Source organism: Caenorhabditis briggsae (genome assembly GCF_000004555.2).
Source record: "Caenorhabditis briggsae complete genome, chrIII, whole genome shotgun sequence".
Classification (NCBI taxonomy): Eukaryota; Metazoa; Nematoda; class Chromadorea; order Rhabditida; family Rhabditidae; genus Caenorhabditis; species Caenorhabditis briggsae.
The window spans coordinates 11,361,621-11,382,998 of NC_013490.2; the positions used below are offsets into that span (position 1 = coordinate 11,361,621).

At 37.9% G+C, this 21,378-nt stretch overlaps 5 protein-coding genes across 5 annotated transcripts; 2 read left to right on the forward strand and 3 right to left on the reverse strand.

Annotated features, from left to right (window-relative positions):
* Positions 1-110: 110 nt before the first annotated feature.
* CBG20210 lies at positions 111-800 on the forward strand (the record flags this gene model as incomplete). Its single annotated transcript, XM_002642526.1, has 1 exon — positions 111-800. One exon carries the CDS (start codon positions 111-113, stop codon positions 798-800), a length of 690 nt encoding a protein of 229 aa, XP_002642572.1.
* Positions 801-2,888: 2,088 nt separating this feature from the next.
* On the reverse strand, positions 2,889-4,636 carry CBG20209 (the record flags this gene model as incomplete). Its single annotated transcript, XM_002642525.1, has 4 exons — positions 2,889-3,119; positions 3,728-3,923; positions 3,969-4,135; positions 4,373-4,636. The coding sequence occupies 4 exons, from the start codon at positions 4,634-4,636 to the stop codon at positions 2,889-2,891; spliced, it is 858 nt and encodes a 285-aa protein (XP_002642571.1).
* Positions 4,637-5,515: 879 nt separating this feature from the next.
* On the reverse strand, positions 5,516-9,633 carry CBG26022 (the record flags this gene model as incomplete). Its single annotated transcript, XM_045244440.1, has 2 exons — positions 5,516-5,523; positions 9,549-9,633. 2 exons carry the CDS (start codon positions 9,631-9,633, stop codon positions 5,516-5,518), a joined length of 93 nt encoding a protein of 30 aa, XP_045100304.1.
* Positions 9,634-11,355: 1,722 nt separating this feature from the next.
* CBG20207 lies at positions 11,356-13,388 on the reverse strand (the record flags this gene model as incomplete). The annotated part of the gene is made up of 4 exons (XM_002642524.1): positions 11,356-11,586; positions 11,635-11,854; positions 12,461-12,630; positions 13,101-13,388. 4 exons carry the CDS (start codon positions 13,386-13,388, stop codon positions 11,356-11,358), a joined length of 909 nt encoding a protein of 302 aa, XP_002642570.1.
* A 5,733-nt stretch (positions 13,389-19,121) lies between these two features.
* Positions 19,122-21,219, forward strand: Cbr-kin-19 (the record flags this gene model as incomplete). Its single annotated transcript, XM_002642523.1, has 8 exons — positions 19,122-19,271; positions 19,463-19,542; positions 19,588-19,687; positions 19,979-20,133; positions 20,181-20,294; positions 20,343-20,457; positions 20,857-21,012; positions 21,061-21,219. 8 exons carry the CDS (start codon positions 19,122-19,124, stop codon positions 21,217-21,219), a joined length of 1,029 nt encoding a protein of 342 aa, XP_002642569.1.
* Between the last annotated feature and the right edge of the window lie 159 nt (positions 21,220-21,378).

The following is a 21,378-nucleotide window of genomic DNA, read 5'->3' on the forward strand; positions in this document are numbered from 1 at the left end:
CCGATGCATTGAGCAGGATTCATTTCAGAATCGCTTATTCCTTAACTTCAAAGAAGGCATTATCAAAGGTTAAATCTCTTGGCGTATCACTTAAAAATGCTCGAATAAGAATGAACGATTGGCCGGAGATCTATTTGGATTTTGGTAACAATACTGTCCAATTCAATTGGAAAATGGACGAAATTGACGAAGATATGCCAGGCCTTGAAGAGATTCCTATCGATGTTGATGTATCAGTTCAAAAAATTGACAATTCAGCAATGGGGCACATCGAACCCTTCGCTTGGTCCAATCAAGGAAAAAGTATAGGAGACTGGGTCAAACATATCTGCTCGATTTTTCGATGCGAACTTTATGAAGCTGATTTTCATATTGGAAAGATAAAATACCATGTGCAATCCCTTCGGAATATTATTCCGAAACTCAGTAAAGCCGGTATTTATTGTTTCACAGCTCAAACGAGTGAGCACGACATTAAAAGTACTCAAAACATTTTAACAACTTTTCTACCATGTGTAAAACATTTCCGATTATATCGTGTCCCTCTCCAAGGCAACCTTTCCATTCAACACATTGGAATGGCAAATTTGAAAGAGTTGGAAGTATATTATCCGCAAAATCCGAAACTTGATGATCTTCTAACACTGAATGCAGAACGTTGCACAATTCTTGGAAATCGATTCTCGCTTCGCGACTTGAATCGCTTCTTCAAACTGTGGACGAAAGGATCCAATCCAAGATTGAAGTTTTTGATGGTACATGGAAACAAAGGAACCATTCCGTCTAGAAACGTTCTGTAAAAAGGATTACAGGAGGAGGAAACAATAGAAGGAACGGTTTACACAATTAAGAATTGTTTTGGGGTGTGCGGTAGAATTGCAATTTTGGATAATGTAGGTTTTCCTGATTCTGTTGCTTTTACTGTTTCAAATTAATTGTTATTTAAAGTCATATTTTACCTGAATAAATTTTTTAATAGTTATTATTTTGTTCGAATCGAATTAAAGGAGGCGAGACAGCAAAAATTTCGGCGGGGCAGTTCGGGGGACGAAATCGCGCCGCGCTTATGTAGACCATCGGTCGTCAGGCGCCTTCCCGTAGCTCAGCCGGTAGCGGCGCTGTACTCCTGAGCTGCCTGTCATGAGTTCAACCCCTCATGGGGGTTCTCTATGCAAAATATCAGGAAAACTTTTTTTTTTGTGTCTGGCCTCCTTTAACAAATTTTTTTTCGGACAATCGTAACATTTTGTTTATCATTTAATTGAAGCTACTCTAAAACCTTTTTAGAGAAAAAAAGCTAAATAAAGCAAATAGAAACACAACGACAAGTATCAGTAATTCGGCTCAACGGATTTATGGATTTTCCAACAAAAAAGTAGGCGAAAAATGGAGTTGTTTTTGATTCAGGAACCTTTAACTTCCCGACTTTTCTGAAGGTTTTTAACACAAACTTTGTCTAAAATCAAAAATAATCGAGAAAAAACCGAAAGTTTTAGGTTACGATAGTTTTCGTTACGATGGTCATTACACAGGCTTTGCAAATTTTAAAAATTGGGAACCTTATATTCCAGTCTTTCCGGAAACTCCTGCCATCGAGAAAGACCTTCCCAGGATACCCCTTTTTGACACCTCGTTACTCTCTTGATCAACATTTTACATCTCATACGCCTTTTCCATTCGAGACCCGTCCTTATTGACCCTCTTCTATCGGCTTTACTGTGCTCTTGTTTCCTTTTTTATCTGTTTGTTGTCCTTCCTAATCTCGTCTAATAAATGTAATCTGTTTCATTGATTTCTGCCTTTTTCCAGAAATTACCAATCCGAGATTCCCTTTCCGACGTCTACCCAATGATCTTTATTCAAAGGTTCTGGAAACTATGAATCCTCTTGAAATGTGAGTTGATATCCTTCAAAGATTTTTATCCGTTGCATTGACCTCATTTATTTTCAGAATCTCTTATTCATTAACTTCAAAGAAGACATTATCACTGGTTCAATCTTTTCGTTTATCACTTGAAAAGGCTCAAATCACAACAGCATGGTCCAGTCTATGGTTTAAATTTGGTCACATGTTTGTCAAATTAAAGTGGAGAATGGGCGAAACCGACGAAGAGATTATGAGCCTCTATGATATTCCTGTCAATGTCGAGCTATGCACGGAAAAGAATTGTCTGCCAGCAATGAATATACATCATTCACTTGGTCAAATCAAGAAAAAAGTATAGGAGAGTTGGTTCATCATATCTGCTCGATTTATATCTGCTCGATTCCGTTGCGAATTTTATATATACAATTTAAGATTTGATATTCAATCGCTTCGGAATAACTTTCCAAAACTCAGACGAATCGATATTCATGGTGGCTGAACCGATCGATCACGACATTAAAAAGCACTCAAAATGTTTTGAAAGCTTTTTTACCATATGTTGAACACGTTCGATCGTATCATGTTACTCTTCCAGAGAACATCTCCATTCCGCACATTGGAATGGCAAATTTGAAAGAGTTGAAAATATATTATTCTCTTCGGAACCCGAAATTCGACGATTTTTTAACATAGAATGTGGGACGTTGTACTTTGCATACCAACCAATTCTCACTTCGCGATTTGAATAGTTTTTTTTAATTTTGGAAAAAGGGATTTTTTCCAAAATTTAAGAATCTGATGGTTTATGGACGAACCATTCCAGATTGGAGTGGATTTTTGCAAAAATTGAAGTTTATAATGATATAGCAGATCTTGTTTCTGTTAATTTCATTGTTTTAAATTAATTTCTGATAAAAATTATATTGTACCTGAATGCATTTTTAAAAAATAATACATCTAAGTTTTCTTGTTCATTTATGAAAAACGAAGCCGTGAGATCATTCGTATAAAAATGAAACCATCAAAACGAAATCGAGAGCACTCCATTGAGCCAGTGTCCATATGCGAGTTGTGTGGAGACGCAGAATGTGTTCATGGAGACTTCGAGAACTTGGTAACCGTCATACAGGAGGTAGATGAAGAAGGCGATGTTGGTTGAATCGAAGAATCCAAAAGTTACCATGAATGATTTTGTGGAGCAGTTGAGACGAATTGTTAGGTAGATCACAAATAGCAGGTTGAGCATTAGGTCCTTAAAATGAAAAAAATGTTAGCTAATAGTAAGGAAGTTTTGAACTCAATATTATCTCGGTTTCTATCAAAAATATCAAAAAGGGGTCAACTGACAAAATGTTTGCCGAAATATCACCAACATTTTAATTGTTTACAGATTTTTGGTATCTATTACAGGGACCGAGACAGTTCAGCTGAAAGTGGAAGTTTAGAGGCATACTTTTCAAAGGATCTAGGGGCACTAATTTAAAGCATATCTCGAAAACTACGAAAGCTAGCTGAACATTAAATTTCAGCAAAATGTGTAAAACTTTAACATTCATAATTGTTGAGTTAAAAAGTTTTTAATCCCTCTTTTGGTTTTTGAGATATAAGCTTTTAAAGTTACGCGCGTAAACGAGGTTCTTGGACTTCTTTAAAGGCGCATATCTCAAAAACTATAAAAGGTAGCTGAAATTCGATAACTAACAAAATGCGTAAAAGTTCACGATCTACATTTTTATAGTTTACAAATTTTTGATAGCTCTTATAGGAACCGAGATAAATGAGCCTAAAGCTCAACGAAAGATAAATGAGCCCAAAGCTCAACTTAAGCTAGCACAAAATAGTCCAAAAATGTAAACCCACCGTTAAATGATACCATCTGACACCCATGTCCACTTTCTGTTTGCTCCTCTCAACATCCACATACATCACTTCCAATACTGCCATCTGACGCCGTGTCAGCTCGGACAGCTCCATTGTGTCCTCCCAATCTTTTCCGTCTTTCTCCTTGGGGGTCTTCTGCTCCTCTCTTTTGGTATATTCCTCGGGATCCAGTCTTCTGAAAATTGATTCATGACATTTCCCATTAAATATTTTAACTCACAATTTCCGAACGCAAAGATAAAATGCTGGGCCACTAAAGCACAACCGGAGTCCCCATAGGATTCCTCGATAGCATTCACCGGCACTTCCTAGAGCTTCACAAATAATGGTATCCAAGTTTAAAGCGATGAATAGAAGAAGGATGAGATGAGTGGTTAGAGCGTATTTCTGAATAATAAGAATGCGTGTTTTTTTAAGGAGTTTCGACACTACAGAAAACTATTTTTCGAGAGATATACAATTTTTGACATCAAACGAAAGACCATAAAATTTGCTGAAGAATGTCTAAAAACCATTTCTCTAGCCCTACTGATCCCGCAGATACACTCGTTTTAACTTTGACCTAGAAAAGATGCAGAGAAACGAGAAACACCGACTTCTCTGCCTCACCCCAATTCCACTCACCGTATAACAAACACAAACTGCCAGTCGTCTCAAATGCTCTCCATATTTCATTTTATCAGCTGCCACCTTTTTCTCCACTTTTTTCAATCCTCCAATGTCTTGTGCAGACGCCATTCGATCCTCCTTCGGACGCTCCAGAAGCCTCTGAAGACGTCGCAAAACGGGACGACTGTCGGTAGGTTCAAAGAGACAACCGAGTAGCTCCTCATTGATGAAATGAGTGATGGAATCGGCTTTTGCTGATTTTAAGTCTATTTGGGACATTTTTGTGTCTGGAATGACAGAGAATTTGAAAGAAAAATCGGTACAAAATAAAAGACAACAAGGTTTCACACATTGCAATTTTTCATAATCCGAAATAATCCGCCTTACAATTAAACTTTCGGATTATTTATACACAGGTCAAAATCAAAACTTTGAAATTAATACACAGAAAAGGAGCGGCTAGGAGAAAACAGAAAGATTCAGACGACGTTGAAAAAAGGGAGCAGCCGAGAAGAGAGAGCAGAGAAGAAGAGCACTTCTTCCGGTGTCGTATTAGCAGGTCGTCTCCGAATTTTAGACAACGAGAGAGTGCAGACAGAGAGAAAAATCCTTGAAAGGAGAAAAGGATGTGCTCTTTTTCTCTTGCAAATTAGTAGTCGGTGTCATACGACTTTTGGCATATGAGAGGCAATGAAATGAGTTTGAGATTAGAATATTTTTAAGAAGGAAGTGCAAATTCACTGGAAAAAAAGGAAGATTATGGGATTCTCGGTAATTTTGGGAACTTCTTGGAAACTCAAAAAAATCTGAAAATTCTGATTTCAAATAATTTGGGTTTTTTCGAATTCCGATCTTAGAAAATTCCAAAACTCCAAGATTCCGAATAATAGGAATCCCAGGAAAAATGAAATTTTAATTTTCAGAACTTCGGGATTCTGGTTCTCGAATATTTAGATTTTACGAATTTCAAAAAATATCCGAATCTCAAACTTCGAAGTTCGGAAAATTTCGAAATTCCGAAATTCCGAAAAAAAAATTAAAACACGGAATTTTCTTCATGATCCACCATTACGATAAGTGGAAAATCGCATTTGGAAGCTCTACAAAATATTTTCTAACAATACAAAAATATTAATTTATTAAAATATCAACAAAAATTTATATATCTTGCACTCTTGGTATTTTCTTGTATGTGCAATATTCGTACGACCATTCGATGAACAAATAACATATGATTGCGAAGAGAATACCAAAACAGATGACATTGGCGATTTCCAGAGAATCGAGAGATTGATAAACTGATATCAGAGATAAGGCGAATCGAATAAAAAAGTAGACCAGGAAGATGAGGAAGCCAAGGATACACTGAAATGTTCTTCATTGTGAGATGTGAAAAACGACTGTTAAAATAGAACCAATTCATCTTGGTTCACATAAAAGATATAAAAAGTTTTCCAACTGTTAAAATAATACTGATTTTTTGATAAACAGTTTGTCAGTTAACAACTTTTTAAGATCTTTCACAGGAGACGAGATAAATTAAAGGGGGACAAAAATTTTTATTGCATTAAAATGTTCGAAAAGTTGTCTATTTTCCCAATAGTATAGCAGAAAAATTTGAAAAAAATCCGAAATCCCCGAAAAATGCCGTTAAAAGCGAAAAATTTTCAAAAAAAAGTTGCTAGGAGGGACGAGGATTTGAATTCCCGCGCAGTGAGAAACCTAGGCCACGGCGCCTGGCAGCCGTTTTTTCAAGTGTCCGACAGTGGTTTTTTACGTTTTTTACCTGCCGGACATGAAAACCGAAAAAAATCCGTAAAAGTTATCAGAAACTAATCAACTGATAAAATGTGTAACATATTTCAATAAACATTTTAATAGTTGACTACTTTTTGATATATTTTAAAGGAACCGAGATAAATAGGCTAAACGCTGACAGTGCTTATGGTGTACACATGGGAGATATGCGGTTGTGCTCTAATGAGAAGGTCATGCAACTTTTGAGGTTGGTGAGAAAATTTTGAAAACTCTTGTTCTCATTAGAGCGTAACCGCATACCACACTGTGAGCTCGTATAATAAATTAAAACTTTAACATACTTTTAACTGGACTCTAGGCCAGTCTTCCGAACGCATTACCTTCAGGGTATTGTCAACACTCGATTCATAACGTTTGCGTCCTTTTTCTGTTCCAAACACTAAATAGAAACTGAAAATAACACCAAAATTCGAAAGAAAATCATAGAAAAAACTCACAAGTAGAGAGTGTGGCCAAAAAATAATGCAGCATGTGATGGGCCACTTAGAACGATTTTGAAAGTCCTATTTAAATTTTCGAAAACGGATTCATCGAGAGTGTCGTTGTAGAATTGGTAGCACAGGTGACAGAACCCAACAAGGAAGAGAAAGATGAACTGGAAAATGTTATTGTCAATTCTACGCCTAACTTCAAGTTTTATTTCAAGCTACAAATAGGTAAGTGGCAATTTCCAGATTTTGAAATTTGTCTCAAAATTTTGGTATCACAAAAATGCCATACGATATGCTATCGATTGGTCTAAAAATCAGTTATCTAGCTCTACTGGCTTTGTAGATATACTCGTTTAAACTTCGACCTAAAAGAGACGCAGAGAAACGAGACACGCCGACTTCTCTGCGTCTCTCTCTCTTGAAGCGGTTACATCGTAGGGCACTCAACTTTGAGCTCAAATATCTCGATTTTGCGAGTTATCAAAAAGTTGTCAACTGACAAAATGTTGATCATAATATCAGCAATATTTTATCAGTTGACCACTTTTTGATACCTTCTACAGTAATCGAGATAAATTGAGTCAAACAAAAAGGCAAAAAATTCGGGGGGTAAAATGATTCGGGGGTACAACGGGGTACAACTGATTTAGGACTACAAAATTGGTGATTCGGGGGTACAAAAATTCGTGGGTACAACGATTCGGGGGTACAAACTATCAATGATTCTGGGGTACAACCCATTTCATTTAAGGGTACAACGCTTGTGATTCGGGGGTACAATTTTTTTTGAGGGAGTTTCTGAATTTCTGAATCTCAGAATTTTTAGAATTTCAGAACTTTGGAATTCCAGTATTTCGGAATCTGAAAATTTCGAAACTTCAAAATCTGAGAATCTGAGAATTTCGGAACTTCAGAATCTGAGGATTTCAGAATTTCAGAACTCCAGAATTTCAGTATTTCGGAATCTGAAAATTTCGGATCTTCAGAATCTGAGAATCTGAGAATTTCTGAATTTCAGAACTTCAAAATCTCAAAGTTTCAGAACGTCAGAATCTCATTTCGCAATTTCCGAATTTCTAAAAATTACGACAAAAGTTTTTCACTTCTCATTGTCACATTGTTCTTCTGATTTTTTATCATATTTTTCACTCTTCATGAAAAAAAATTGTAGAAAATGTTGGGCATTGGCTGAAAGGCAGGAAATTTATTTTCAATTTTTTAGTCTCGAAATTTCCGGAAAGAATACAATGGAGAACTGTAAAACATACTTGCAAAATCAGGGCCCGGCCTGGGTTCTCCAAATTTGAATTTTTTTTTCGAAATTTTTTGTAAAAAAGTATTTTTTTTAAATGGACACTCTTATTTTGAAAAATTTTTTACTTGACCGAAAGGTTTTCCTTTTTTTCTATGGACCCCAAAAAATTTTTTGAAAAGACAGGAAAATTTTCTTCTGAAAAGAGACGGGCAGGGCCGGGCCTTGATAATTCTGAAAAAAGCCCAGCCCGGCCCGTTGCAAGTATGCTGTAAAATATTCTATCAATTTTTCTCAATCGCTTTTTTTCTCAATTCTATCTCATTCCTTCTGTTACTCAATATTCCTTCGTTTTTTTCCTCCCAATTTTCCTCAATTTTTCTCTTTTTCTCAATTTTCGTAGTAATTGGAATTTTTCTCATTTCTTTTCATAATTTTCTAGATCATTGAATGAAAAAAAAAACAATCACTATTCAGTTATTTACCCACAAAAATTAAAAATCCAAAAAATTGGCCCAAAATGAACTAATTCTTTTCGAAAATTGTTCGTACAGGCCATAAAACATTGCAAAAATTATAAAATTAATTTTTTTCGATTAATTACCACGAAAATTTGAGCAAAAAAAATCAATTTTATAATTTTTGCAATGTTTTATTGTCTGTTCGAACAATTTTCGAGAGAAAATAGCTCATTTTGGGCTAATTTTGGGATTTTCGAATTTCGTTGGTAAATTGCTAATTTGTGATTGTTTCCTTCAATCAATGATATAGAAAATTGTGAAAAGAAATGAGAAAAATTTCAATTACCACGAAAATTGAGAAAAATTGGAAAAAAAAACGGAAAATTGGGGTAAAAACGAAGGAATATTGAGAAACAAAGAGAAATGAAATAGAATTGAGAAAAATTGGCATTGAGGAAAGTATCGGCTGAGTTTTAATCCTAAATTAAGCATTAAAAACCTGAGTTTGTAAAACTTGTCAAGCTTATTTTACAGTTCTCCATTTTCAAAAAGAACAATGTGACAATGAGAAGTGAAAAATTTCTGTCGTCCTAAATTCCCAGATGCCGAAACACTGAAATTCCAAAGTTCTGAAATTTTCAGATTCTCAGATCCTGAAGTTCCGAAATTCTCAGATTCCGAATTCTGGAATTACAAAGTTCTGAAATTCTGAAATTTTGAAGTTCTGAAATTCTGAGATTTCGAAATTCTGAAGTCCTGAGATTCTGAAATTCGGAAATTTTTAGATTCTCAGATTTTTAAGTTCCGAAATTTTCAGATTCCGAAATACTGGAATTACAAAGTTCTGAAATCCTAAGAATTCTGAGATTTTCAAGCTCTGAAATTCAGGAATTCAGAAACTCCCTCAAAAAAAATTGTACCCCCGAATCACAAGCGTTGTACCTCTAAATGAAATAAGTTGTACACCAGAATCATTGGTAGATTGTACCCCCGAATCGTTGTACCCCCGAATTTTTGTACCCACGAATTTTGTACCCCCGAATCACCAATTTCGTACCCCTAAATTAGTTGTACCCCCTTGTACCCCCGAATCATTGTACCCCCGAATTTTTTACCAAACAAAAAACCAACTAACACAACAACGAGAAATTTGAATCCCGGATCGCAACTTCTCCAATTCTTGACTTTTTCTTTTTCAATTTTTTCTATGTTCAAAAAATCTATCGAACTTGTCTCCGAAATATCCTTGCCAATCATTGTATCATCTTCAATCATGTGAAGAGATATGGTGCTGCTCCTGTTAGAATCATTCATTCTGAAAAGCCCAAAGATGAAAAACAGAAAAATAAGTAAAAGTCAAGGTTGATTAGTTGAAGAGATAAATAACAAGAATAAATGAAGAAGGCAAAATATAATAAAGTGTCCGTCTGTCGCCGCCAATGAAGCGAAATACGTTTGTGAAAAGATAGATACAGCAAAAAGATAATTTATTTGTGACAAGTTGTAATAGTAGGGAAATTTGAGAGTGTGGGTAGAGAAGTGAAAAATACGTCAGTGGACTGTCTCCGGCCTTGAAAAGTGGGAAACCACCCAGAAAATTGAGGGTAAAATTTGAAGAACAAATAATATTCGGAAGTTGGGAAAACATTTAGTAAGATTATAGAAGGGCCTGTCAACTTCAAGCTGTTTTATCTCGGTTACTGTAGAAACTATCAAAATGTTGCCAATTGACAAAATGTTGCTGATATTATGCTTAAAGGGTGCGTCCGCTAATTCCAAAAATTTGGAGATTTTTATATCAATCGATCCAGAATTTTAGGTCGGGAAGAAAACTCTCTTGAAGGATAGTCCGAAAATGCAGATTAGGGAGCTCGACAAGAGGCAGAATCCTTGAGGGTGCACGCAAAGAAATGAATAAAAACGTGAGTTATTCTCCCTATTATTCTCCCTAATCTGCACCCTCTACGTTGACTTTTTTGACCTGTTTTTGACATATATCTTAAGAACGAATGATTTTCGGAGTGATATCCTCCAAGAGAGTTTTATTCCCGACCCAAAATTCTGGATCGATTGATATAAAAACCTCAAAATTTTTGGAATTAGCGGACGCCCCCTTTAACACTTTGTTAGTAGATCACTTTTTGATTTTTCTTATCGGAACCGAGATAAATTGAGTAAAGTTTAAAAAGTCAGCACTGGTTGCCTGCCGACTTCTCAACTTTCAGCGAGTTTATCTCGATTTCTGCACAAAATATCAAAAATTGTTCAACTAACAAAATATTGATCATAATATCAGCAATATTTTATCAGTCGATCGTTTTTTGATATCTCTTATAGTAATCGAGATAAATTAGGTCACAGTGAACGCTTTAAAAAATCGATGTATTCAGATAACGTTTGGAATTGTACCTTCAAAAATGCAAAAATTTCAAAATTTCAAAGAAGTTGTGTATCCAAAAATTTATTCTCTTATCATACAGGTTTTTTACAATCGAAGATGCTTGAAAAATGAAAAACTATCAAAAAAAGAATTGCGGAAAAGGGAAATAGCGGGAGAGAGAAAGCATCCATTATAATTGTTTAGCGCAAAAAATGAAGAAAATAGAGAGTGAGAGTGAGAGTGAGAGCGTATTTCTAGGAAACAAATAATAAAGAGCATTTGAAAAATTTTGTAGTTTACAGAAAAATGAATCTTTCAGATGCTCTTTCCAAAAATTGTCGCTTATCGTGATGCCTGGCCTTCAACTTCGAGTCAATTTATCTCGTTGCCTGTGAAAGCTATCAAAAACACATCAACTGATAAAATGTTTATCATAATATCACCAATAGGTTACCAGTTAATTACTTTTTGATAACTCTTATAGGAACCGAGATAAATTGGGTCAAAGTTAACGAGCCCGTTTACAATTTTCGAATATGTAATTTTTTTCAAAAACAAAATTCTTGATCTTAAAATGACAATACTATGCAAAAGAGATCGAAAAGCGCTGAAATTTAAAATCAGGGACCAAGAAAATATTTTCAAAAAAAAAATCATCAAAAGAAAAAGAAGTCAAGCTTCTCATCAATCCATTCGTCATATCCAGTGTACTCGAATAGTTGGTCCATAACGACGAAATACGTTTCCCAGGATTTCTTAAGCATATAGAAGAAGCAAACGATGTTGGTGACTTCTAATGGAATATAAACTCCAGATAAAATCGTTTTACCAGAGACAATCAACCGCGTGAAGAGGTACGCAAAGAAGATGTGGTGGAGGAACATTTCCTGAAAATGTTATAATTGCTAAACCCATTTTGAATATTTTCTACCTACCGTAAGATTGAATCTATTCGCCATAACTTTAACTTTCAGTTTCATTGGCTCTAGATAGTCATGCATCGTTTTTACAGCATCCATTTGACGACGTGTAATTTCGGAGAGCATGATTTTGTGTCCGCAGTCATCTTTCATCCGGTTTTTCAAGTTATTGATCCCCTCCCAAATGAATCTTTGATGTCTGATCTCAGCCATGACTCTTTTCGATTTGGCTTTCCTGAATTTTAAAAAACTATTTCAAGTTTATTTGACAAGCTATAAAATACTTGAAATGATATCAAACGAAAGGTCATAAATTTTCCTACTCGGCTGTCGGCTTGTAACTTTTGGTCGGATATTGAGGAGGTTCGGCTTTTCTTTTGGACGGATCTTGGTCAGATTTTGGTCAGAAGCTGTCCACTGGTAGCACAATGGTCGGATTTTGGCCGGAATTTGCAGGCGCCTGCTTTTAAGAGGTCGGAAGCTGGCCGGTAATTCGTCGGATTTTGGTCGGCTTCCCACAATGTCTTTGCCGTAATCTGACCAAGCTCCGGCCAGAAGTGGCCGGCGACGCCTGAGTACATAGCAATTGGTCCAAAAATTATTTCTCTGGCTCCACAGGACCCGCAGATACACTCCTTTCAATTTTGACTTAAAAGAGACGCAGAGACACGGGACACGCCGACTTCTCTGCGTCTCTCTCTCTCTCGAGATATGAAGAAGTAGTCAACTAACAAAATGTTCGCCATAATGTCAGTAACATTTTGCCAGTTGACCACTTTCCGATACCTGGCACAAGGATCGGGATAATTTTGGTCAAAGGAACATTAGTATTTCAACTTACATAACCAAGTGCATAAGAAGCAAAATTGGTCCAGACAATGCCAACTCGAATGCCATCTGCACTTTACCTATACAATCCTTATCTTCTGGTTTGGCACATAGTGGCAACTTTGGTTCAATACTTGGACCAAAGAGAACGAACACAGCCACTGTGATGACAATGATTTTGACCTGAAAATCGATGACACCAACATGAACCGTTTTTTTTTTCAAAGCGCATACCTCGGTTCAACTTCTGAAGTTGTGTATGATTTAAAAAGTCTAATGTAGAATTTGAAAAGAGCTACAAAATGACATATAACTCGACTCTTTTCAAAAAACTGGCTTTTCTTTCTAGGGACCTTAAAGAAACAGAGGCAGCGCAATCCGGACGGATCCCGCTGGTCCGCATGTTTCGCAGCCTCTATTTCCAAATCGAAAATTCCTATATAGTTGAATTTAATATCATTTTGTAGATCCTGGTGAATTCTACATTTTACTAATTGATTCGAACCAAAAATTCATTTTTGAGCAGAGTTATGCACCGTCCATCACCACCATCCAAAGACACCTTTTTTCAAGAACTAGTTCCCACCATATGTACTTGCGAGTTAGACTCATCGTAACAAGTGTGCTTCAACGTTTAAACTTCATATACTCACGTTAACTCGAATATTGACTCCCAGACTGTGCTCCTTTTCCATATTACGTCTTCCGAACTTCTTCACAAACTTCTCGACATCTTTCAAGCCTTTCAACTCGTCAGCAGACGACTCACGATCTTCCTCTGGACCACGCTCCAGAAGCTTCTCAAGAGTTCTCAAAACTGGACGATTGTCGTCAGTTTCGTTGAGCAATTCAAGGATGGATGAGTTGATGAACACGGACATTGTCTCTTCTTTAACTGGTTCTGGCGGAGCTTCTGGCTCCTGGAACAGTGTACAGGGCATCTGAAAAATGGAATAAGGGATGGAACTGATTCTAATGGTTTATTCAGGTGAGGCAAACAAAAAAAATAGCAGAAAACTCCGCGGAAACTCGGAGAATGAACCAATCTGGCTGAACCTCTCGGAAAAACTGGAGTAACGAAAATGAAGATTTATGGGCGCCGCCTACAAGATGGTCCGAAAAGGGTAATTTGCTGTACGAAAGGGATATTTAATGGAGGTCCCAAATAGTGAAGGAAGTTGAGAGAGGTGGGGAGCTAATGTGCCTAGGAAATGGGAGCGAAAAGGAGAAGACGAAAAGGAAAGAAGGGTCGTTATGATGATGGGACGACGGCGGCGACGGAATCGTCTCCAGGATTTTCTAACGTTGAATTGTCGGAGAGAAATAGTGTGCTGTAGGGGAGAGACGGATGAGAAAATGGAGCAGCACCGCCAAAAAAACGGAAGATGGAGTGGCATCTAAATTGGAATGATCGGGTAGACTCTCGTCAATCAGAGAGATTTATGAGCGATGCTGAAAATGGAAATTGAAGGTTCAAAAAGCTTTTTTTGGGATGAGAATTTTTTATGAGAGAAATTTAAGAATGAAAATTCAAAAATTCAGGAATTCAAGGATTGTTATGACTTCAGGATCAGACTTCAAGATGAAACAGACGAAGCTGGTTAGTAAAGCATTTGAAGAAATCTGACTTCATCCAAAATTGGGAATTCAGACGGTCCGAAAGAACAAAGACATTGTGGGAAGCCGACCAAGATCCGACGAATTACCGGCCAGCTTTCGACCTCTTAACACGCAGCGCCTTCAAATTCCGGCAAAATCTGACCATTGTCCGTTCCACTGCTGTCAGTGGGCAGCTTCTGACAAAAACCTGACCAAAATCCTTCCAAAAGCCGAACCCCCCTCAACTTCCGTCCAGAAGTTGCAAGCCGACAACCGAGAAAATTAGGATCATCTAGACTTTTACTTTAAAAACGGAAATTGCTTTTTTAAGAAACATAAATCAAGATGGTCAGTTTTGGTCAGGAAATGCCCATCAACGGCTGTGTAGCGGGCCATCGTCATACTTGGACTGACCCGCAACTTTGACTTAAATTATCTCGGTTATTGTGAGAGATATCAAAATGTGAACAACTAATAAAATGTTTATCATACTATCGAAAATATTTTGTTAGTTGATCGCTTTTTAATATCTTCCATTGGAGCCGAGATAACTTATCTCAAAGTAAAGGGGGATTATTGTTACAGGCTTCAAGTTTAGGTCGAAAGTGGAAGTAAGGTCGAAGTTTGATCAGTTCATGGTCAGCTTCTCAGAATTCCAGGATCCTGATAAATTCGTTTTTTTTGTCAATTTTATTTTAGTTCACCCAGAGTTTTCAAACGAGTTTCAGAATGTCGGGTTTTCAGAAAGAACAAAAATCTGAATTCGGAAAATTCTGATACATTAGGGATGTTTCTTTTAGATCAAAGTTAATCAGGACAAAAAGAAAAATTCCAAGATTCCGAAAAGTTCCATTCCGCACACCTATGATTTCTGGGTACTGCTATTAAAGGTTAGCATTTATGAATTGCTTGCTTATGACTTTGAACAAACGAAAGCTCAGAATCTTTTCACAACTTTTTTCAGCTAAAGGTCCATTTGCCACAATGTTGAATAGATTTTTACTCGCTTTCTGTACGAGATATGTAAAAATGATCAACTAAAAAATTGTTCATTATGATATGAAAAATATTTTATTAGTTTACCACTTTTTGATATCATTTACAGGAACTGAGAGAAATTGGGTCAAAGGGAATGAGCCATTCTATCACACGAGCCCGTCGGGGTTTTTTGAATTTTGGATTTTTTAGTAAAAACCCTTACATATTCGTTTTATACGTCGTCGGTCAAACATCCAAGACATCTTCGCGGAGTACAAAATAGGCTCCGCCCCTGTTTTTGCAAATTATGACATACGTTTTGCCAGATGAACACCTTCCGATATATTTCACATGAAACGGGAAAAATTGTTTTCATCTTCCAAATATTTTTTGTCGGTTTTCAAAAGTAGATCTCGAGGTATCATGATTTTTTGATCACCCTAATTACTTCTGTTTTGGCCGATATGTGAAATTCAAACTACACATTTTGAACAACAAGAAGAAGTAAAAAAAAACAAATTAGACAGTTCATTCAGTTCATTCAAGGAGACATTTCTTTCAGTCCAATATTCTCGGTTCCTGTAAGAGGTATCAAAAAGTGGTCAACTGATAAAATATTGTTCATATCATGATATATATTTTATCAGTTGATCATTCTTTGATATCATTCACAGGAACCGAGATAAATTTAGTCAAAGTTAAGGGCCCCCATTTCTCGCTCTACAGCAGTTTTTGGGAAATTTTTGACCAGATGCCGAGACTTTTTTCTTCTTAAACAATTAAATTTCAGTTCCCAAAAGTGCACTTAGCAATCGCTCTCTTTTGCACCTCTTGTACCCAAATAGCCCTCAAAGTACAAGGTCTGTTCTTTCGCGACCCAACACTCAAAATTTTATCGAACCGTTTTTTTGTTCTGCCGTTTTTTCTGTTTTTCGTTTCCCCAAGAAACCCATAGTACTTGGTTTCCCGACGTCATCAGAAACCCCAAAGTGCACTAGAGCGCACTTCCGTCTGCTCTTCTGAACCTGTCGTCAGAAATTGTCAATTTCAGGAGATTTTCGATGACATTTGCAGTGGAGCGCATTTGAGCCAAAAGCAAAACGTACAAACTGAATGATGATGGTGATGATTCAGAATTGTTTTTGGTGGTCGTTTTTTCCTTTCTTTTTCTCCATTTTTCCCAACAAGCGAGCAGTACTACAGCCCCATGTAGTCGAAGAATAAAATTGTGGATGGGGAAGAGAGAAAAGAGTAAATGTTTCTCTCTTTCTCTGCAACACCCTCTTAATTTCACACACTATTTCCTCGATTGTATGGTTTCTCTAGTCTCTAGAGAGTTTAGTATGAGAGAGAAGATGAAAAGCTTCTTAATTCGTCTTGCTCAGCCACAAAAAGAGAAATTTTCGATGAAGAAGAAGCCGTTTTCAGATCAATTTTCGTCTGAAAACCACGTGTTTTTTGTTCGAAATGTGTCATTGATAACGTTGACTGATAACACTGTTAATTTTTTAGCGCTATTTTTGAACAAAAGCCTATAATTGTTACTTTTTTGTTTTGCAGACAAGTTGGTTGCTAGCTGTAATTATTTTTCGCCAGTTATAATTTTCACCGAAAAATTGCTATTTCTAAATGTTGTCGTACTTTTAAAGTGGTCTCGTCACGACAGCTTTGTTAAAATTTGTGAAAATTCCTCTTTTTTTCTTTTTTCACCCGGAAATTCAAAATTTTCTCTATTTTTAAAAATTTTTCTTTATTTCACAGCATTTTTAAATCAAAAATAGGTCAATTTTCACCTGAAAAACCGATCAAAATTCCAAAATTTTGAGCTCCAGCTGTGCCACGTCATCACCTAGATACAATGCAAAATTGGGGAAATTCTACTGCTTTTAAGATATTTTTTAGTTGAACTTCAGAATTTCTCGCAAAATATTAGGTTTTTCTGATTTGAAATCGGTCAATTTCCACCTCAAAACCGGCTGTGCCACGTCATCACCTAGAAACGGTGCAAATTCGCGTAATTTTAAGTGCTTTCAAGAGATTTTTTCGTTGATTTTCAGAATTGTCGCGAATTTTCCAATTTTTCTAAATTCCAAATCCTTCAGTTTTAACCTGAAAACTGAGGATAATCCCTAAATTTCGAGCTCTGGCTTTGCCACGTCATCACCTAGATACAGTGCAAATTTGCGTCATTTCAGGTGCATTTTGTAAGATTTCAAAAGATCGTCATGCCCATTAGAGGGTTTTTTTTCGGGAATTTTTCTTTTTTCCTGCCTAGCTGAAAATTAGTTTTTAATGCTTTTTTTCAGCTTATTCCCGATATTTGGCTGAAATTTGCTCCATATCTGGAGCATGTGTACCGTATCTCACCTCCCAAAAAACTTGTGCACTTTCGCGTCATCTTTGGTGTTTCTTGAAACGCCCCGCTATTTTCGAATAGCCGTTCGCTCGCCTAAAATGCTCAATTTCGCACGCACCGTTTTTCCAGTTTTTTCTTTGATTTTTTTAAACAAAAAATTCTTGTACCTTATTCCGACCAAACGACTTCAAAAAGAAGAGAATCACATGCCTGTAATTTATCAATACACCAACTTTCGGTGTAACTTTTTTGAAAACAGGTTGTCGAGAGGAAGAAAAAGAAGAAGAAGAACGGAGAGAGAATTCATCTTCTCCCTGTTACCATTGTTTCACTCTATCGGTTTTTTGTCATTCGTTCTCCCCATTTTCTCCGTTTTTCCTGTTACCATATCGATTTCCTCGGCTCCAGCTCATCACCCCGCTCATTTCTAATTCTTTTCACGTGTGTTTGTGTCATCGCTGTGTTATTTCTTATTTCTCCTCCATCCTCACCCAGTCTAATCCAACAAATTGACTGTGGCCTCTTCCCTCTCTTTCTGCCCCCCATTCGTTTTCTTTTCCTCATAAAAACGTAGTGTTCGGAAAAAGAAAACCGAAACGAGACGATACGAAAAGCAAAAGAGATAGGAACGAGAGATGCGCTTGGCGCGAAGAGACGGCAGAGAAGAGCGACGCGTCTCGATTTTGAACTAGCGCGCAAACGCGACGCGCCACTCGGTGCGAAGCGGTCGGCCTTCCCGGTTTGTGTGTGTGTGTGACTGACGAAATCGGTACCCCGTCGCCGGCTGTTTCTTCATCGATTTCCGCTCGTTTTTCGAAAATTTTTGGTGTAAAATGTAGGAAATGAGATGTGCTAGCTGGTGAACTAATCGCCGCAACGGAAATATCCCTAGGAACATCTGAAAATCGCGGAATAGCGGATGGGAAGTCAAAAGTAGTGAAATTAGAAAATGGGCATTGTTTTTTCATAATTTTCTGTGTTTTCTAAAGGAAAAGACAGGAAATAGAAAGCGCCTTGCTTGAAAGTTGCTGTCAGTGGAATCTTCAGTGTTTTTTTCGCGAAAAAACTCTTTTTCTGTGTCGTTTTCCAATTTTCGGCTCAATTTATTGCTAAAACCCTCGCAGCCTTCTATTTTTTGCCTCTAGTTTCGAAGAATCGCAGTTTTATCGTTGAAATTCATAATTTTCCTATCTCTCCCTTACTACTTTACGCACCTTCCTCCCTTTCTCTCTCCAATACTACACCAGAGAAATTTCTGTCCTAGCGAAATCGATTTTATGATCTCTGACCCATTTCGTTCTCAATTGTTTATTTATGCTTTTTTCCACCTTCCTCAGATGCTGAAACAGTACAAAAACAAGCCATTTAGCAACATTTTCCCCCACGTGTTTTTGTTTCACTCGTGCTTCTTGTCTCCTCACAAAGCAGCAGCCCAAAAACAACCTATAATGTTTTTTTTGGGGCCAGCGGCGGTGTTGTTATTTACCCTATTCGATCGATTCTTGTCGCCAAATCTATCTATCTATCTAAAGTATCAGATTTCAGTTCGTTTTCTTTTCGATTGCCTGAATTGCGCTCTGTCCTTTTCCTTCTAAATATCCCAAATTTTCAGGTCTAGATCCTCACACTTGAACCACCTGGTGCCCTCGTGCACTCATCTCGTGTGCTGCTACTAAAGGTATCGTGACGAGAACGAATCCAACGAATTGACCGCATTTTCAGCGCAGCAGTAGTCAACAACATGGCAGGTGTTATGTCGGTAAAGGACTTTATCGTGGCGACAAAATACAAGCTGATCAGAAAGATCGGTTCTGGCTCATTTGGAGATATCTATGTATCGATAAACGTGACGAACGGCGAGGAGGTGGCCATTAAGCTGGAGAGCAACCGGGTGAGTTTCTAGCCGATCTGATGAACCCAAACTTCAGAACAAGGCTCTGTGTACTTCTGGGATGGGAAGCATACGGCGGGATAGCGGTTATAGTAGTTCCTGGGTCGCTCCACAGCCTCTTTCACGGCTGGCCGCTGCCATGCTGCAGATCTCAAGCTCTGTCCAGCAGCTCTAAACCATTGAATTTTCAGGCACGACACCCACAGTTGCTCTACGAGTCCAAAGTCTATCGCATTCTGCAAGGAGGAGTTGGAATCCCACACATCAGATGGTAGACATTATCCCGTTCTTCTAGCCTGAACTAAACGATTTCCAGGTATGGAACCGAGCGAGAGTACAACGTGCTCGTCATGGATCTTCTCGGCCCATCGTTGGAGGATCTCTTCAACTTCTGCTCCAGACGATTCACCATGAAGGTATAAACATCACCGCCCTCCAGGAGATCATCCGGATTCTGGATTATTCTGATGTCATGTAGTTTTACAGCCACTAAGCATAGTCATAAGAAAGCCCCATTATCTTTCGATAATGTTTGCTTCATTACCTCCGCGCTTTCAGGTGTTTCGCTGCTGATCTTTTTAGAACTATCTAGCGAGAAGTTTGTTTTGTATTGTGTAAATAATGACCTCGGAATTCGCGAGAATTATCGATTTTTGGACTTCAAAGAGAAAACAAAGTGCAATTGAAATAATCTAGCTAATTTTCAGACTGTTCTCATGCTGGCTGATCAGATGATCGGGCGTATCGAGTACGTGCACGTCAAGAACTTCATTCATCGGGACATCAAGCCAGACAACTTCTTGATGGGAATCGGACGTCACTGCAACAAGCTCTTCTTGATCGACTTTGGATTGGCCAAAAAGTAAAATCACTGATCTTTTCACAACTCTCCCAACTTTCATTTTACAGGTATCGTGATTCGCGCACCAGAACTCACATTCCATACAGAGAGGACAAGAACTTGACAGGAACCGCCAGATACGCATCGATCAACGCTCACTTGGGAATCGAGCAATCGAGAAGGTATCTAGAACCCGCAAGGGCGGAGATTTTGACCTAGTTGTGTTTCAGAGATGATATGGAGTCGCTCGGATACGTTCTGATGTACTTCAACCGCGGAACTCTTCCATGGCAAGGATTGAAGGCTGCCACCAAGAAGCAGAAGTACGAGAAGATTTCCGAGAAGGTTTGTTTCTTCTTATAGTCTACGCTGTTCAGATCTTCATACTTCTCGACGAACCGGATGATAACATGCTTCAAAACTAGATTTTTGAGCATCACATCATACCAGATGATAGAACTCGGAGAGCTCTACAACCTACAGTAAGAATCCACTGGCTTCGAAAGCGGTATTATGGGCCGGGCCGGTGATTTTTGCTCGGCCCGCGTCGGGGTGCAGATTAAAATTCTGGTCGATTCTTATTGGAGGTTGTAGAGCTCGCCGAGCTCTATCATCTGGTATGGTGTTCTGCTCACAGTTCCGATTTTGTAGCGAGTTATCAGCCGGCGCGGATTCGGAAAACGAGATTATTTATTTTCGAAGCTTTCGAAGCTATGTTTCCGCTCAATTTATTACCATTTTCAGAAAATGACGACATCAGTTGAGCACTTGTGCAAAGGATTCCCAGCCGAGTTCCCAATGTATTTGAGCTACACGAGAGGACTTCGTTTCGACGAATCGCCAGACTACATGTACTTGCGGCAATTGTTCAGAATTCTCTTCAGAACGCTTAACCATCAAGTAAGCTCTGCCAGTGTGTTGCAAAACTAAACGAAACTATTTTTTCAGTACGACTACACATTCGACTGGACCATGCTCAAGCAGAAGGCTCAACAATCGCAGACGAACGCAATCTCCGGAGCCGCGACCACGCAGGGAGCCACCGGAGTGCCATCATCTGGAGTGGCGACAGGAGGTGTTCCACAGTCTGGAAACACTCCACAATAAGCTGGGGATGGTGTTGAAAGAGAGAAGAAGAAGAACCCATCAATCCCATCATGTACTATTCCGAACACACTCTCTTTCATATCATATTCAGTGCCTCTAACTCTTTTTGTATGTCTCTCCTCCTGCTGTTTTCGTCGTCCTTTCAACATTAAAATCGCT